The 17,747-nt window shown below is 53.7% G+C and overlaps 2 protein-coding genes across 5 annotated transcripts; one reads left to right on the forward strand and one right to left on the reverse strand.

Moving 5' to 3' along the window:
• Nucleotides 1–1,014: 1,014 nt before the first annotated feature.
• On the reverse strand, nucleotides 1,015–8,035 carry CLN6 (CLN6 transmembrane ER protein). The gene is made up of 7 exons (XM_062642540.1): nucleotides 7,867–8,035; nucleotides 6,839–6,953; nucleotides 6,026–6,124; nucleotides 3,624–3,812; nucleotides 3,457–3,512; nucleotides 2,483–2,605; nucleotides 1,015–1,393 (listed from the first exon to the last, which is right to left on the reverse strand). Exons 1-7 carry the CDS (start codon nucleotides 7,947–7,949, stop codon nucleotides 1,105–1,107), a joined length of 954 nt encoding a protein of 317 aa, XP_062498524.1. The 5' UTR covers nucleotides 7,950–8,035; the 3' UTR covers nucleotides 1,015–1,104.
• Nucleotides 8,036–11,237: 3,202 nt separating this feature from the next.
• Nucleotides 11,238–17,704, forward strand: FEM1B (fem-1 homolog B). Of its 4 annotated transcripts, XR_009969224.1 has the most exons (3): nucleotides 11,238–11,759; nucleotides 14,633–16,812; nucleotides 17,194–17,704. XR_009969224.1 is itself a non-coding variant. In XM_062642578.1 (2 exons), exons 1-2 carry the CDS (start codon nucleotides 11,512–11,514, stop codon nucleotides 16,266–16,268), a joined length of 1,884 nt encoding a protein of 627 aa, XP_062498562.1. In that variant the 5' UTR covers nucleotides 11,238–11,511; the 3' UTR covers nucleotides 16,269–17,704. The 4 variants fall into 4 exon arrangements, 3 of the variants coding, with proteins under 3 accessions (XP_062498562.1, XP_062498564.1, XP_062498563.1); XM_062642578.1 differs by having other exon boundaries at nucleotides 14,633–17,704; XM_062642580.1 differs by having other exon boundaries at nucleotides 11,240–11,528; nucleotides 14,633–17,704.
• The last annotated feature ends 43 nt before the right edge of the window (nucleotides 17,705–17,747 follow it).

Below are 17,747 nucleotides of genomic sequence, written 5' to 3' on the forward strand. Positions count from 1 at the left end.
TTCACGCCATTGAAAAGCAAGTGCTATGGATGCATCTGATTTTGTCCCATCCTGACCCTATCAGGAGAGCTGAGGCAGTGGTGTGGGTGGTGCTGAGCCCCTCTGATCTGCTGCTGCTGGAACTATCCCAACAGGAAACCCAGCAGCAGGGTCAGCACAGGTGAGAGGGGACGAGGTACCCGATGCCAGGTTGTGGTGGAGATCCAGACCCAAGAACAGAGTAGTGGCCACAGTGACCACTGCAGCATGGACCAGCCCTTCCCAGGGCGGACCCTGCTCTGTTACAGTGATGTGTTCATGGTCCTTGAACCTCAAGAGTCTCCTTTCAAAGGGCAGAGCTGCTTCAGGGAGCAGCCAGAGTCACTCAGCTTTTACCAAGTGCTTTTATTTGCTGTGCTTTGCTAATGGCTTTCCAATTCTGGCCCTTGAATTCAGTCACACCGGGCTCTAATACAAACCCCATAGACATAACCCATCACAGGGATGCAGCTGGAGGTGCAGGGCTCGGCTCCATCACCTCAGCCTGGAGAAGTGACAAGTGGGAACAGACCCCACCGGGTGCTGGACCTCACCCCCTGCCCCATGGATGCCCTTTTGGGTTGCATTCATGGGGAATTGGTCCTTCTGCCACCAGCCAGGCCCTTCCTGCACTGTGTCTGCACTCAGCAATGAGGGCTGAACCCTAGCACCGACGGCCAGGAGCCCAGGAGCCACCACATGGATCCAAGCAGGGCAGCTCTGCCCCTTCCCTGCGTGCTTCATTCATCTGGGAGCAGTATGGGAGCAGTGGATGCATCTCTCAGTGCCAAGACGTGGGGAGGATGAGAGCTCTCCCTGCAATCCCTGACTCCTGTTAAAGGCCGGGATGCTCCTGGGGTGGCAGTGGTGGTACCTGGACCACTGCGGGGCTGGGATGCTGCATCCCTGCTGCATCCCACCTTTAAACAGCCCGGCTTTCAGCCACAGGGACCATTCTCCCCTCGTCCCTGCCTGACTCACGCCTTGTGCAGCTCGTGTTGGTCAGGAGTTTATTTGAAACACATCTACTTAGAAAAACTAAATTTTTTTTTTTTTTTAATCCAAATCCCTCTAAAATATCAAAACTTAAAAACTTTCCTTTGCTGGGTGGAGGTTGCTCATGTGCAGGGTGTAAAACGCCCACGGCTCGGGGATGTAGATCACACCGGGGTACTTCTTCCTGAGGATTTTGTCATTCCACAGCCAGACCACCCAAAGGGCAATGAGGACCAGCGTGATGATGAAGGAGTAGAAGAGGAAAAGCCCATTGCTGTCCAGCACGAGTCCTTTGCGCTTCTGGTGCATCACCAAAGCCATCATGGCAAAGAAAGTGAAAATGTAGAGGATGAATATCTGGCCCTCGGTCACGAGGTACCTGCAAAGCAAAGACACCCATGCCATCAGTGCTCCCATGGAGAACATGGCACTTCCAGCCTTGCCCGGAGCGAGCATCTCCCCTTCTCCTGCTCTCCATCCCGTAAAGCTCTGCTGCCTTCTGCCAGCTTTTAACTGTGGTTTGGCTTCACTTTATCAGGGATTTAACAACCGTATGGGTTTCATGAAGAGAAATGGGATTTTGGGCTCCGTTTTTGGGATGCTCAACAGCAGACTCAAAGCCAGACTCTGGTTCTGTCCCATGGATGTTGTGCTTATTTAGCCCCCAAATCCCTGTGTATCTGGCAGCAGGCTGTCCTGAGCAGGCAGAGCTTCGTGCTGATGGAGTTAAAGGCAGTGCATTGGGGGAACTGGGCACTGACCAAATGATGCTGATGATTTTGACTATCAGAACTTAATTTACTGTATAAAAGCAGCCCTGGCAGGGGGCAAAGCCAAGGGCGAGAGAGAGCCTCATCTCCGGAGATGAATGGGAAGCTGTTTGGCTGCCATCAGGGAACCCCTTTGGGAAGAGGAGGCTAATGAGAATGGGAAATAAATAAGACCTCTCTCAAAAGGCTATTGGGGACCCGCAGGGCGAGAGGAGGAGGCAGTGCCTGAGCAGCACCCGCATGGCCTGGGCTCTGTGTGAGACATCTGGACACCGGTGAGAGCATCCCCATTGCCACCAGTGAGCTGAGACCGCTTGGATGAGCTGCAGGCACCCCAAAATCATCAGGGAAGCAAAGGGCAGCCTTTGAAGGGGGAGAGACAGCAAATACCATGGAGCTCCAGCAGTCACAATGTGACCAGCTGCGGTTGAAGAAGCATCCCAAGCAGGGATGGGAGTGCTGATGGGTGACCCTGAACTCGTCCCAGCTTGTAAAGGCTTGAAGTGGCTGCAAATATCAATGGGATTTGATATGATTTGATTTAATTTGATTTTCCAGCCCTGCAGAGCAGAAACTGCAGCAAGTTCAGCCCTGGGGAAGGCACAAGCCCTCCCTGCACACTGTGGGGCTGCCTCTGGTATTTCTGGGCCAATCCATCTTCATCCCTGACCCATCCAGAGCGGGCAGAAGCCACTTACCAGTAATAAAGGCTGCTGGGCCCCATCAGAAGCAAGGCAGCCACTGGCATCCTGCTCTCCTCCTCAACAGGGGTGAAGCAGCCGGTGAAGTATATGAAGAGGATCAGGAAAAAAGGGATATACCTGCACACACAAACAGCTCTGATCACTGGTGTGAGCCTGGGGAGCATTTCAACCCCTGCTCCCCCCCTCAATCTGAACCATGCACGAGCCAGGAATGCAGGATGGGGACCAGGCTTTCAGTAACCTCTGAGCCCTTTGTAATGTAAAAGAACAGCATTTAGCTGCTTCTCAGCATTCCAGGAACAGCAAATAAATTGGGAAAGCCTCATGGGGAGGGATTTCCCCCTGCTCTGAGCAGCCTCAGGATTATCTGGCAGTGGATAAAGGAACAGACCCTTCTGGGGTGTCTGGTGCAGGCAGAGCAGCAGGGCATGGACACCTCCGGCACTGCCTGTGTTCCTGCCCCTGGGTAGGCGTGAGGCTGGATGAAGCCCGTTGTCCAGCTGGAACAAGCATTTCTGGGATCAGCCTGGGGCAACAGCGCTGAAATCAGACCCTAACTGAGCTTTCCAGATCACCGTGGCCAAGTGGTCTCTGTTACAGGTCTGGCTCTGAGAGCAATCCTGCCCTCTCCTCTCGCTGGAGGATGCACAGTGAAGGAGGGGAGTGAATAAAGGGCTCAAGCCTCATCTCGTGGGAGATGACAGCCAATGGTTTGACAAACCATCCCTATGGCTGTCCAACAACGGCCGCATCCTAGAAACATCACTGAGACAGAGACAAAACCAGGGGAAATGGGGTGATTTCCCAAGGGAGAGATCCACTGTGATCACCCTGGCGCCGAGCACATCACCCCCAGCCAGCAATCAGCAGCTGGCCTTTGTGTTTTCCCCCTGTTAAGCTCAGATCAGCTCACATCTGCCCTCCCTCCCGTCACATTCAGAAGCCGCTGCATAGACTGAGTCGCTTACCACATCGAATGACCTAAATATTCATCGTAGTAGTACAGCAGCTCAAAGGAATCAATCTGCAACACAACAAAGAGCTTTAGAAGGGCAGAGGGAACAGGAGGCTCTTACATAAGACCAAGCAATCAACGTGGTTTTGGCTAAGTGCTTGTGGAAAGCAGGCTCTTTACCAGCGTCTCTGGCTTCAGGTTCTTGATGATGGGGTTCTCTCTTACAGACAGATGGTGCTGGTAGCCACTGAAAATCAAGCGATGGTTCACGGAGTCTCCGACCAGGTGGATGCTGGCACCCATGACAAACATAATGATGCTGACGTAGATCATGGATCTCGGTAAGGTCTTGGGGGATCTCTCGATGAGCTAAAAGCACAGAGAGGTGTCAAAGAGCGCGGTGGGACCCGCAGAGACATGGGACAGGCTCTGCTCACCCTGAATTTACGGTGCTTGGCAAAAATCACCCCAAAACACGAGGGAAGGGCCGGCGGAGAGCTGCAGGTTGTGCTGCTGCAGATGTGAGCTCTGGTGGCCAGCACCTTGCAGGGACAACACAGTCCTGCCATGGGGAGAGCCACACAAGCACACCGGCATGAGCCTCCCTGATGGAGGCTTTCCACAGACGCATCCCAGGCAGGTTTCCAGCAGCCTACGAGGCTTCCAGGTTTGTGTCCACTCTTTATCCCTGTTTGCAACTATAAACCCCTGGTTTTATGCCCTTTCTGCAAAGCAAACCCTCAACTCGAGTCAATGCAGAGATCAAATCGGTGACCCAGTACTTCTAAGGGAGCACTCGGAGCAATTTCTTCACCAGACGAGATTAAACCCGATTAATGAGAAACAAAAAGGCAGCCGGTTTCCTCAGTTCCTCTGCCGGAGGAAGGCTGGGTCTATGGATGTGGAAGGCTGGCTGTGCCCTCCAGTGGCAGGGAGAGCCTCCAGCAGCACTCAGCCACACACTTGACTCCCCTGGCTAAGAGACGCTTGCTCCTTTGTAACTCCCCAGTGACTGGTTTCCAAAGGACTCGTGGGGAGCTGCTTGGGGTTTGGTTTTTGTGTGAGTGCAGGAATCGCACTCACCTCTGCATTCTGTAGGATCCCAGCCTGGTTTGTGTTGGAAGGGACCTTAAAGCTCCTCCAGCTCCAACACTGCCACAGGCAGGGACCCCTTCCACTGGAGCAGCTTGCTCCAAGCCCCTGTGTCCAACCTGGCCTTGAGCACTGCCTAAGAGCTCATCTCAGTCTAGAAATACCTGAGTGCCAGCAAAACCGCTTGAGGCAACCTCTGAACATCTGCTCTGCTCACTGTGGGTGGAGGCAGGGACATCCACGTGAGGCTGGTGGGAGCCCTGTGCTACCTGAGCCTGGGCTGATCTCCTGCAGGCCTGGCTGGGGATGAGGAGCAGGAGCCTCTCTCTATGAAGGAGCTCTTCTTTTGGGGAAGACCTCAAAGGATGCGAATCCCAGCTCAAGAGGGTCAGGAACTGGGGGGGGTGACACGGAATCAGCCTCAGGAACGCAGTGAGGGGACGTGCATGAGCCCAGCTCAGGATGCACCGGGGCCACCTTCGCCTCCCACCTCCCTGCTGCCAAAGCAGCTTTGCAGCCCTCCATCAACAGCGAAAAGCTCCTTATTTCTATTTCATTTTGAGGCTTAACCTCTCCTTTCTCTGCAACCACTGCACGAGCAGCACAGCAGCCAGGGAGGACGAGGAGCAGGAGAGCTCTCGCCTGCTGCTGGAGGACGATGGGACGCGTCCTTCAAGGGGACACTGGGCACAGGAACGCATCCTGAATAACAAATGGGTTTTCCTATGGACCAACCCCTCGTGCTGTGCTGCTGGGAGAGCCCAGGACAGCAAATGCGAAGCTTCAGCATTGGCTGGGTCAGACTGGAATGGGTCACGTTGAGCTGCAGAGCTTCCACATCCCCCAAAGGGCCGGATCCTGCCTGCTCCTTTTTGGCCACAACGGCATTTAAAGTCCCCCAGCCAGGCTCAGGAGAGAGAAAAACATTTACATCTTAGGATGCAATTCAATTTTTAGCTAATTTATAATTGCTTTCTCCTATCTTGTGGCTCCTGCGTATTTAATGTAAGGAGATTTCTAACGACAGGAGAGTCTTTAACCTTATAAATGGTTTATAGGAGCCAGTGCCTGGCAGCTGAAGCAAGAGGAATTCAAGCTAAAGCTACAATTCTAATGTCAAAGAGCAAGTGTAATTAAGCTGTGAGCAACTGAGAAAATCTGCTCCAGTTCCAGCTGACTCAAAAGGTCTTTTAAGGCACGGATGTTGACTTAAAACCATGCTGTGGTTCAGGCAGGGAGAAGGGCTCTGATTCCTCTGGAATGCAGAATTCCCGGGGGAAGCAATTTGCTTTGCATATGCAGGCAACAGAGTTGTGTTCAGACGGTCACTGCCTTGCCCTGTAAAAGGTGGCACCACAACTCCTTTCCCATTCACACCACAAGTTCCAAGCACACTCTCAGCCCTTCCAAAACTGTGGTGTTTGCCCTGGTTTTACAACCACTAGTATCAAAAACCCCAACAAACCCAAGAGCTGCACCCCAAGGTTTACCTTTAGCAGAAGAAAAGGCGTGATGACATTGTAAGCCATGTGGAAATAATCTCCAGCACTCGGTTTGTTTAGAGGGAACCACTCCAAAGGTAGGATTATCTGAGGAAGGGCGAGAAGAGAAGCACATCAGGACATCCCCACCACCCAGCTTGTGGTTACAGCCCCATTGCTGGCTGAAAGAGAGAGAAAATCCTTGCTTGGGATTGCTGCCGCTCGCTAAGTGGCAGCTTGGCTTCATGTAGCTGTTAGTAACGGAGCTGGGTGTCTTCTTGCAGTGAGCATCCCTAAAAGCACAGTCTGGAAGTGGGGGTATTTACACCTCAGTCAGTGCCTAAAGGGGCTACAAGAAACCTGGAGAGGGGCTTTGGACAAGGGCCTGTAGGGACAGGCCAAGGGGAATGGCTTTAACGTGCCCGAGGGGAGACTGAGATGAGCTCTTAGGCAGAAGCTCTTCCCTGTGAGGGTGCTGAGGCGCTGGCACAGGGTGCCCAGAGAAGCTGTGGCTGCCCCATCCCTGGCAGTGCTCAAGGCCAGGTTGGACACAGGGGCTTGGAGCAAGCTGCTCCAGTGGAAGGGGTCCCTGCCCGTGGCAGTGTTGGAGCTGGAGGAGCTTTAACCCATTCTATAAGAGCAGGAATCCCAGTTGCCCCATGACTAGAACAACACGCTTGGTACCAGTAACACCAGTACATGGCAGCAGTCCCTGTCTCGAGGCCAGCTCCTCAAGGGAGCCCACCCTGGCTCTGTCCCCCTGCCCTCCACCCTACACAAGCCGATAGGAAGCGGAGCAGTGGCAGCCTCTGCCGCACTCACCATGGCGATGGGACGCCCGAAGTCCAGCACCCAGTTCTGCAGGGTGAAGTAGAACCACAGATCCAAGTGAAACGGGGAGGTCTTGAAGGTGTCCTCGCTCTTGACCGCTCCATGCCTGGAGGTGACAGAAGTGACAGTGTCAGCCTTTAGACCTAGCACAGGTTCCCGAGGAGGAAGGGGGCAGCCTCCAGGTCTGCATCCCTACTCCAAACCTGGGCTTCCCTGGCTGCTGGTGCTTATCCAGGCTTTGGGATCTGTGAAACAACAAAACTGAGAGGTGAAGGAGAGTAGGAGGCAGCATGGAAAGGCAAAGTGTTGTCAATACAGTCTGGAATATCCCCGTAAGACAGCTCCTGGGTGGGAAGTGAGCACAAAAGCAGGATGAAAAGCTTAAGTGCTGAATTAAGTGCAACTATTTTTAACTTTTGCATGACAAAGCAGAATCCAACTCCTGTGGCACTTCCAAGTGCTAAACATGCATCGCTGCCCGGTGGTACTGGAGCACAGGGATGCTCTGCACGCGCTACCACCTTCATCTCCCACTCTGATCCTCTGCAGAGTGAGGCCTGATCCAACCCTGCTGAGGTCTTTACATCAAATAACGCTCCAGCACCACCGGACCTTCACCTGCCTACGGGAAAAGTGGAGGAAACGCTCTCCTGTGGTGCCCAGACTGGATCAGCTACGAACTTGTGTTTCCAATGGTCCAATCCCGATGGATGCAGGCGATGGTGGTACCTGGACGAGCCGGGAGAGCTGCGGCTCCCTGGAAGCGGATGAGGATCCCGGACCAGCCGGGGGGGATCCAGGTAAGTCAGGATGCGCCGGGCACGGCTGAGCGGGGGAACTGCTCCGTGCGGCTGGGACCCCCCGGGACTCCCGCAGCATCCTGATGGGGCTGGTACCCGGGATGGGGGAGCACGGAGCAGGGTGCAGGGGGGGTGTGGATGGGTCGGGGGAGGCGGGGAACGGGGGGAACAAAGAGGAGGGTCCCGTTTCCGTGCCCTCCCGCCGCCCCCTCCGCTCACCTGCCCGGGTACAGCGGCCCTGCGGGCTGCGGGGACCCCGGGGCCGCCGCCGGGAACGGCCGCCGCCGCGCCGCGCCCTGCATGTGCCCGCCCGGCCCCGCTGCTCCCGGTCCCGGCCGGGGGGGACGAGCGGCGGCTGCGCGGCCGGGAGCACCGGGACCGCCCCGGCCGGGGAGGGGCGGAGCGGAGCGGAGCGGCTCCGATCGGCTCGCCCCGGCCCGCCTCGGCTCTACTCGTCACTACTCGGCTGCGCTCGGCTCTACTCGTCACTACTCGGCTGTGCTCGGCTCTACTCGTCACTACTCGGCTGCGCTCGGCTCTCCTCGGCCAAGCCTTCTCCCCATGCAAATCCCAGGCAGCTCGTTTTATTTCCCTTCCACCTCCGCATCCCGAGGGCCCGATCCTGGCTGGTTTTAAGAGGGGACGAGGAGAAGGAGGATGTTTAACTCCTTAATTCCTCGTTCAATGAGGAGCTCTCGGCCCCGGTGCCTTGACATGTGTCCCCACTCAGTCTGGAAAATGAGATCCAGACATGGGAAAAGTCTGCTGGAGAGCACGCTACATACAGCCTGTTCCATGCCGTCCCTGTGTCGCCTTAAACCCGGGGTTCAACAGAAATAAGGTGCTGCAGGTTTGGTTTATGGCCACGAGGAAATCAGTACGTGTGGCACATCCCATCTTCATTAGCCTGGAATGAAATGACTTGTGCTTGCTGTAAGGAAGATGGACATTATCACTGCAATGGGCTGGGAGATGTGGGCACCGTGCTCTGATCCCTCTCTCCCATTTTGCCTGGATAAATGCAGTCAGACTGGGGCAACCCACGGGTGGTAAAAGTGTGAGGCAGGGAAGGATTTGCACCCCTGGGACTTGATTTGTACCTATGGAATTTGTTTAAATTGGGAGCTGCATCTGCATTTGAAACGCACAGAACTTCTCAAGTGGAGACACAGTTTAAGATGCTTTTCCAGTCATCCCAGGCATTTAATGAGCTAACTGGTTTTATCAGGGGAAGCCTTTGGCTTCTGACCTTGTTGCTGGAGGACTCCAGTGACCAGAGTGTGGTGGAGCTCGGGGGTTTACACACAGAATCCCAGACTGGTTTGGGCTGGAAAGGACCCTAAAGCTCATCCAGCTCCAACCCCTGCCATGGGCAGGGACACCTTCCACTAGAGCAGGATGCTCCAAGCCCTTGTGTCCAACCTGGCCTTGAAATATCCTTGAGAAGTGAAGATCACTGAGGTGAGAGACAGGTCCACTTAAACTCACCACGAACCTGGCTTGTCACACTGTACCTTACACACCTACGTGCCTGTCAAAAGCTGATCCTCCTTGACTGAGCATGCGGAGATGACCGCAGCCTGACTCGCTTCCCTCTTGCCTCTCCAAGGCTCCTCTGGCCACATGGCCGGGCCACTGCTCCCATACATAATGCACAGCCCAGCCTATGCCAAGCCTTCCACAGCGAGCTGCAGCTCCAGTTGCATGAGTTTAAATTAACTATTAATGCAGCTGATACCGAACCCCCTTGAAGACAATGGCACGGAACAGCTGGCGGCGCAGGCTCTGTATCACGTTACTCACCGCGGCCTTGATCGGTCTCATGTCATCGATCACAGCGTGGGGCACCTCCGGAGGGTCTCTGGGGGACATCTGTGTGCAGGAGAGGAGAGGTGGCCATGCAGGCGGGGTGCATGCAGCTCTCGCTTAAGGTGATGCGCGTGCGGTGAGTCTGGTGATGGTGTCCCTGAAGCCAAGGGTGAAGGTCCTGTGTGTGCTCACTGGGCAGGACAGGTTTGGTGGGGTGGAGTCATGTCCCAGGTGATGAAAGCTGCTGATCCCTTTAAAAGAAAACGAGAAACTGATGCAAACAAAAGCAAATACAGCCCAACTGAACCCCACCCAACCTAACCCAATCCAACTGAACCCAACCCAATTCAACTCAACCCAACCCAACCCAATCCAACTGAACTCAACCCAATTCAACTCAACCCAACCCAACCCAATCCAATTCAACTGAACCAAACCTAACCCAATCCAGCCTAACCCAATTCAGCTGAACTCAACCCACCCCCCCAACCCAACCCTATCCAGCCAATCCAGTCAAACTGAACCCATCCCTGCTAACCAAACCCAATCCAAACCCTCTGTGAAATCAACCCAGGCAAACCAATGCACCCCTACTGAATCCAACCCTACCCTACCCAATCCATCTGCCCCTGGCCTTACCCAACTCAATCCAACCAAACCATCCCAAATGAATCCAACTCTACCATATCCCATCCAACTGAACCAGGCCAAAGCTAACCCAGCCCAACCCAACTAACCCATCCCTGCTGAATCCCATCCTACCTAGCCCAAGCCAATCCAACTGAACTCAGGTGAACACCACCCAACCCCGTCCAACCAACCCATCCCAAATGATCCAAACCCACCCTATCCAATCCAACTGAACTCAGGTGAACACCACCCAACCCTGTCCAACCAACCCATCCCAAATGATCCAAACCCACCCTATCCAATCCAACTGAACTCAGGTGAACACCACCCAACCCCGTCCAAGCAACCCATCCCAAATGATCCAAACCCACCCTATCCAATCCAACTGAACTCAGGTGAACACCACCCAACCCCGTCCAACCAACCCACCCCAAATGATCCAAACCTACCCTATCCAATCCAACTAACCCATCCCAAATGATCCAAACCTACCCTATCCAATCCAACTGAACCTGACCTTACCCCATCCAACCATCCCAACCCATCCCAAATGATCCAACCCTACCCTATCCAATCCAACTGAACTCAGGTGACCACCACCCAACCCCTTCCAACTAACCCACCCCAAATGATCCAAACCTACCATATCCCATCCAACTAACCCATCCCAAATGATCCAAACCTACCCCATCCAATCCAACTGAACCTGACCTTACCCAATCCAACCAACCCATCCCAAATGATCCAACCCACCCTATCCAATCCAACTGAACCTGACCTTACCCCATCCAACCAACCCATCCCATCCCATCCCAACTCCACCGGACCGAACCGGAGCAGTGCAGGACAGCCCGAGCCGAGCAGCAGGACCGGGCCCGAGGCGGGCAGCACCGGATACGCTGCGAGGAGGGGAGGCGGCCGCGGCCCGGAACCCCCGCGCCAGGCCGCTGGTTGCCGGGGGGACGCGGCGGAGATGGCGGCGCTTCCGGTTTCGCTTCCGGAGTCGGCGGCGGGGGCGGAGCGGCGGCGGCCCGAGCGCGGCCTGTGGCGGTGCGGCCCCGCGCGCGCCCCTCCGCGGGTGTCCCCCGGTTTCCCCCCCCCCACACACACACCGGCACCGGGCGGCGGCCGCGCCGCGGGTTCGATCCCCGCCGCGCCACGGGCGATGTTCCGCGGGCCGCCGCGGCGCCGGTGAGGCGGCGGTGGGCGCTGGGGCTGCCCCGTCTCGCCGCCGGCCCGAGGGGGCTGGCCCGGCACAGGGTGGGGCGGCTGTCCCCGAGGGGGCCGCATGTGCCCCCCGGCGGGCACCGAGGCAGGACGGAGGAGGAGGCGGAGGGAGAGGCCGCCCCGGCGGCGGGGCAGGCCGGCAGGCCCGAGCCCAGGCCCGGTCGTCGGGGCCGCAGTCGTGAGGAGGAGGAGGCGGCGATGGAGGGCCTGGCCGGGTACGTGTATAAGGCGGCGAGCGAGGGGCGAGTGCTGACCCTGGCCGCGCTGCTGCTGAACCGCTCCGAGAGCGACATCAAGTACCTGCTGGGCTACGTGAGCCAGCACGGCGGGCAGCGCTCCACGCCGCTCATCATCGCCGCCCGCAACGGGCACACCAAGGTGGTCCGCCTGCTCCTCGAGCACTACCGCGTGCAGACGCAGCAGACCGGCACGGTCCGCTTCGACGGGTACGTAGAGCTCGTGGCCACCGCCGGGCATCGGGCGTCGGTACCGGCGCGGGTGGGGAATGGTGGTTTCGGAGCCGTGAAAGCGCCTTTGGTGGTTGTGAGCCGGCGCCGGAGGGGTGACGGGCTGAGGAAGTTGGGGCTGTTCAGCCTGGAGAAGAGAAGCTGCGTGGGGACCTCACAGCAGCTTCCAGTGTCTGAAGGGGGCCTATAGGGATGCTGGGGAGGGACTCTTCATTAGGGACTGTAGTGACAGGACAAGGGGTAACGGGTTAAAACTGAAATAGGGGAAGTTTAGATTGGATCTAAGGAGGAAATTCTTTCCTGTTAGGGTGCTGAGGCACTGGAATGGGTTGCCCAGGGAGGCTGGGAGTGCTCAATCCCTGGCAGTGTTCAAGACCAGGTTGGATGAGGCCTTGGGTGAGGTGGTTTAGTGTGAGGTGTCCCTGCCCATGGCAGGGGGGTTGGAACTGGATGATCTTAAGGTCCTTTCCAACCCGAACTATTCTATGATGGGCAATAAATGCCTTTGCTCTCCTGAGGCTCCCTCCCCCCCCCCAACGCTAGGCAGAGTTGTGTTCAGCACAGTGTGGAGAGCTCCTCGGTTTGCTGGCGTTGAGCATGTCCTGCTCTGGTTGTGCCAGAGGGGCCTTTTCGGTGGCACTGCACCCTGCTGCCAGTGACAGCAGGTGTGGGTCAGCGTGGGGTGGTACCCGTGCACTGCGAGCCGTTCTCCCTCACACTGAAGGTTTCCAGTGTCCAGATGAGACATCCCGAGGAGCATCCCTTCGTGACTGCTGGGAGCAGTGTATGGGGCGGTTGGGAGTGAAATGAGACAAATTCTTCCCTGTGAGGGTGCTGAGGCACAGGGTGCCCAGAGAAGCTGTGGCTGCCCCATCCCTGGCAGTGTTCAAGGCCAAGGCCTTGCCCGTATGTCCATCTCCAGCATAAGGCTGACTAATGGTGACGGTAGGTTGGTCTTTTGAACACCTTTCATTGGGCTCCTACGTGAGGAGCTGGAGTTGTGCCTGCGCAGCTCTGTCTGGCCCAGGGACAGGCTGGCTCGGGCCTTACATGCACGAAAGGGGAGGAACCAACTTCCCTGTGTGGTTTGTTAGGGTGTTTTTCCCTTCCCCTTCTCTTCCAGCCCTTCTTTAACACAGGCAAAAACCAGCTGAGAAAACTTTGGGTGAGATCTGCCCAAATTCAGCTAAAGAAAGGGCCTCCCTTGCCAAAAAGCAATAGGAAGGGCTGGGTGTCCCCCCCCCCGAGTTTTCTGGCCTTGATGGGGTGGTGATCTGCTTGCCAGAGCCGCTGCCTGGGTTGCGTTAAAGGAGGTGTTGTTTGAGACACAATGGGCACAGTGGGAGCCAAGGAGAGAGGCAGCATGTGATCCCGCGTTGCTGTCATTCTTCTTGAGATAAGGTGGCACAGCAGCTCCCCTTGTTTGGGCTCCGGGGTTTTGGCTTGTAAATGCACACCTGTAGCACACTAACAAAGTACCTCGTGTTCATTAACAAATTCCAGGCCCTGATTTTCCTCCTGATTTAATATAAAAGCGTTTTAATGCCATTATTTGCAAAATGAGGAACTTCTTACTGTGGATAAAGGTGTGGATGGCCTTGCACAGCCTCTGAAGTGTTGTCTAGAGGGGTTGGCTTTATAAACAGCCACAGACACAACTAATCCTGTTGGGCTACGTGAGAGCTTTATCATAGAATGATAAAAATCGCTGTGAAGTCACTGTCTTACGATATTTTAACTTTGGGAAACGTGACTGTTTGGGCGCATGGAAATAAGAGATTTATCCCTCTCTGATTTGGGATGCGCTTTGAGTGTGTTTGTATTTACTGCGGTGTGAGAGCTGCCTGTTGCTGTGCTTAAGTGCTACTTCAGAAATGAGGGAGGTGGAAAGGACCTTAGCCTTTATCTTTGTAGTTACACGACTGCTGAATTTGGGAATAAAAACAATTTAGGGAAACGTGATGGTTTGCTAAACTATCCCCTCATTTACGAACGCCAGCAAGCTGTCTGCAAGGCCATGACGCAGAACAGAGCTCATGCAGCCCAGCTGATGAGAACTTCTGCTCGTTTAAATTGCATTTGATTCCTGGAGTTCCATTTGTGTAACGGTGCTGGGCTGCTTTATGGTGCAGTCTCTCAAACCAGAGGTATCGGTGCAGTGGAAGCAGTGGCAATTCTGCAGCTTGGGGAGAGAGAACAAGGTAGGAACTTCTTAAGCCCTTTTTTCTGCTGGAGCCTCTGTATTGTTCAGAGTTTGTATGTTTGAGTCAATAAGCCAATTTAAAGCTTTTTCTCTGTCTTTTAATGTGTCAGTTTCTGGAGCAAGGCATCAGAGTAGTGGTAATTCTTGTGGCTGTTCATGCTCTGTAGGCTGAGGGCTGGAGCTTGCAGATGGGGTCTTCAGTGCAGCCTGGGAGCAAAACGTGGCTGAATCCTGACTGCTCTGAAGCTTTGTGAAACCTTGGAATGGTTTAGGTTGGAAGGGACCTTAAAGCTCATCCAGTTCCAACCCCCTGCCACAGACCCCTTCCACTAGAGCAGGTGGCTCCAAGTCCCTGTGTCCAACCTGGCATTGAACACTGCCAGGGATGGGGCAGCCACGGCTTCTCTGGGCACCCTGTGACAGTGCTTCATGTTCAGCTTCCAACGGTGCTGCTTTTCAGGGGTCTAAGTGTGGATAAGTCCCTCATTCCTTTTCTTTGGCTGTCCGGGTACGTTCCTTCATGTACAACACAATCTGGCTATAAAATACCTTTTGATGTCCGGATGCGCACGTGCCCGTGGCCATCTGTAGGAGATGCTTTCACAAGAGCGTCATCGTAACTGCTCGTTTCTTGTCCTTGTGTTCTCAGCTTTGTCATTGATGGAGCCACAGCTCTGTGGTGTGCGGCAGGAGCGGGCCACTTTGAAGTAGTGAAGTTGCTGGTGAGTCACGGCGCCAACGTGAATCACACGACGGTGACCAATTCGACTCCGCTGAGGGCCGCGTGTTTCGACGGCAGGTTGGACATCGTGAAGTACCTGGTGGAAAACAACGCCAACATCAGCATCGCCAACAAGTACGACAACACTTGCCTTATGATCGCGGCTTACAAAGGCCACACGGACGTGGTGAGGTACCTCCTCGAGCAGCACGCTGACCCCAACGCCATAGCCCACTGCGGGGCCACGGCGTTGCACTTCGCAGCCGAAGCCGGCCACTTGGAGATAGTGAGGGAGCTGGTCAAGTGGAAGGCGGCGATGATGGTCAATGGCCACGGGATGACTCCGCTCAAAGTCGCTGCTGAGAGCTGCAAAGCCGATGTTGTAGAGCTGCTGCTTGCTCACTCCGACTGTGATCGGAGGAGCCGGATTGAAGCTCTGGAACTTTTGGGTGCCTCGTTTGCAAACGACAGAGAAAACTATGACATAATGAAGACTTACCACTATTTATATTTAGCAATGCTGGAGAGGTACCGAGACAGCGAGAATATCATTGAAAAAGAAGTTCTTCCACAAATTGAAGCTTATGGAAACAGGACTGAATGCAGGACTCCTCAGGAATTAGAGTCTATTAGGCAGGACAGAGATGCCCTTCACATGGAGGGTCTCATTGTGCGGGAGAGAATTCTGGGCTCAGACAATATTGATGTTTCTCACCCCATTATTTACCGTGGGGCTGTTTATGCAGATAACATGGAGTTTGAACAGTGTATCAAGCTATGGCTCCATGCGTTGCGTCTAAGGCAAAAGGGCAACAGGAACACTCATAAAGACCTCCTGAGGTTTGCTCAAGTCTTTTCTCAGATGATACACTTGAACGAGCCCGTTAAAGCCAAGGACATTGAGAGCGTTCTGAGGTGCAGCGTCCTGGAAATAGAGCAAGGCATGTCCCGCATCAAAACCACCCAAGACTCCGACATCCACTCAGCCATGGACAACTACGAATGCAACATTTTTACCTTTCTCTACTTAGTCTGCATCTCTACCAAGACCCAGTGCAGCGAAGAGAATCGCTCCCGGATCAACAAACAGATTTATAACCTGATTCACCTCGACCCCAGAACGCGGGACGGCTCCAGTCTGCTGCACCACGCCGTCAATTCCAGTACTCCGGTTGACGACTTCCACACGAATGATGTCTGCAGCTTTCCCAATGCACTCGTCACAAGACTCTTGCTAGACTGCGGTGCAGACGTGAACGCTGTGGACAACGAAGGGAATAGCCCTCTCCACATCATCGTCCAGTACCACCGGCCCATCAGTGACTTCTTGACGTTGCATTCCATCATCATTAACCTGGTGGAGGCCGGTGCTCATACAGACATGACGAATAAGCAGAAGAAAACCCCTCTTGATAAAAGTACAACAGGGGTGTCGGAAATACTCCTTAAAACTCAAATGAAGCTGAGTCTCAAGTGCCTGGCTGCCCGAGCAGTACGGATCTACAACATCAGCTACCAAAACCAGATCCCCAGAACTCTGGAAGAATTTGTGAAGTTTCACTAGGCTACATCCAACATTCGTGCTGGTGCTATCCCAGGACGACATCAGTTGCAGACAGCAGGATGCATATGTATACCTGAAGTTGTTTTTTCTCAGTTCTTTTGGGTTCCTTTGGGTTCCGTCTGCAGATCTTGGGGAGGGGGGAAGGAAAAAAGCCCCGTCATTTCCCTGTGGTCAACAGCTGATGTTTGAGATTCGAGTCGTTTCTTTTGATTAAAAGAATTGCTTCGTTATCTCTTTGTTTTTCTAAACAGAATGAAAAGAATGCCAATGTCACTTGTGCAGAGTGTTTTTGTTCCCAGTGCCCATCTCCACTGAGGAGCTGCAGCTTTAGGTATTATTTAAAGGCGCCTCTGAAAGCCCGTGTCACTGAGGCAGTGACCTTGCAAACTTTAAACCTTCTTGGAGTGAGGTGGCAAAGAACAATTGGAACGTGGTAGTTGGTTTAAGATGAAGTCTGGATGTACAGAGCAGTCCCTTGCTCTCATACCTCACCATCTCCTTATGCCTTTCAGTTAATGCCGAAGATGGTAACGTTTAATAAAAGGTATTGTATTTTTTAAGTTAAGTTTTGAACAGCAGTTACCAACATACAGATGTATGGAATGCTCTGTTAGGAAATACAGGTTTAAATTCAGCTACGATGCATTCGTGTCATAAGAGTTGAAATATCAAGCTCTTCATTTACACAACTGCAGTAAGTATGGAGTAACTTTTGAAAAAGGAACTTGCACAGTGAACAAAACCAACCCGAGTCATGGTTTCTTTCTTTACGTAGCTGAGTTGCTCACCTATAAAGATCATGCATGGATACCTAGAAAATCGATAGGGTATTTGTGTCTCTGTGTGTCCCAACATTTCAGACTGCTTTTAACTTGGTTTTCTTCTGTTGTTTCAATGATCAACACGCACCTTGATCGACTCAAAGTATGTAAAACTGCACTCTTGGATTCCAGATGCTGTATCTTCCTAACGGAGTAGTCTGTCGCCAAAGAGAGTCTTCCTTGAAACTGCTTGAGCCTGGCTTTCCAGATGAGCGGAGTCTGTGCCTCCCTGCATTGGACTGGAGGAATTGATGTGATTTTTACTCCTTTCATTATGAAAATCTCTATTGAATCTGATTTTTAAAAAATTGTCCTATCATAAGGTCTTTTATGATAAGCAACTGATTGTATAATGACGCCGTTGCTTGAGAGAGTACTTCTCCTTGGTAGAAGTTGCAGATGCTCCGGCAGTAAAATGTCACTTGTTTTGACAGGCTACTGAAAACTCTGTTTCTGTTCAATGCAGCTTTTTAACTGTTAGATGATGAAAGAATGTTCTGTAGGGTTTGGGGTTTTTTTTTAAACAATCCGGGGTAGAACTTCCTTCAAGGCGAGATTTGGGCACACGTTTCTATTTGTATTACAAAGAAATAAACCTTGAATGTGGAAGCATTACCTCCTAACCCCTCATTTTTGTCTAGTGCTGCTTGGATGGGAT

The sequence above is a fragment of the Pezoporus occidentalis genome, unplaced genomic scaffold, assembly GCF_034315485.1.
Source record: "Pezoporus occidentalis ecotype Australia unplaced genomic scaffold, CSIRO_AGI_Poc_V1 ctg72, whole genome shotgun sequence".
Lineage (NCBI taxonomy): Eukaryota > Metazoa > Chordata > Aves > Psittaciformes > Psittacidae > Pezoporus > Pezoporus occidentalis.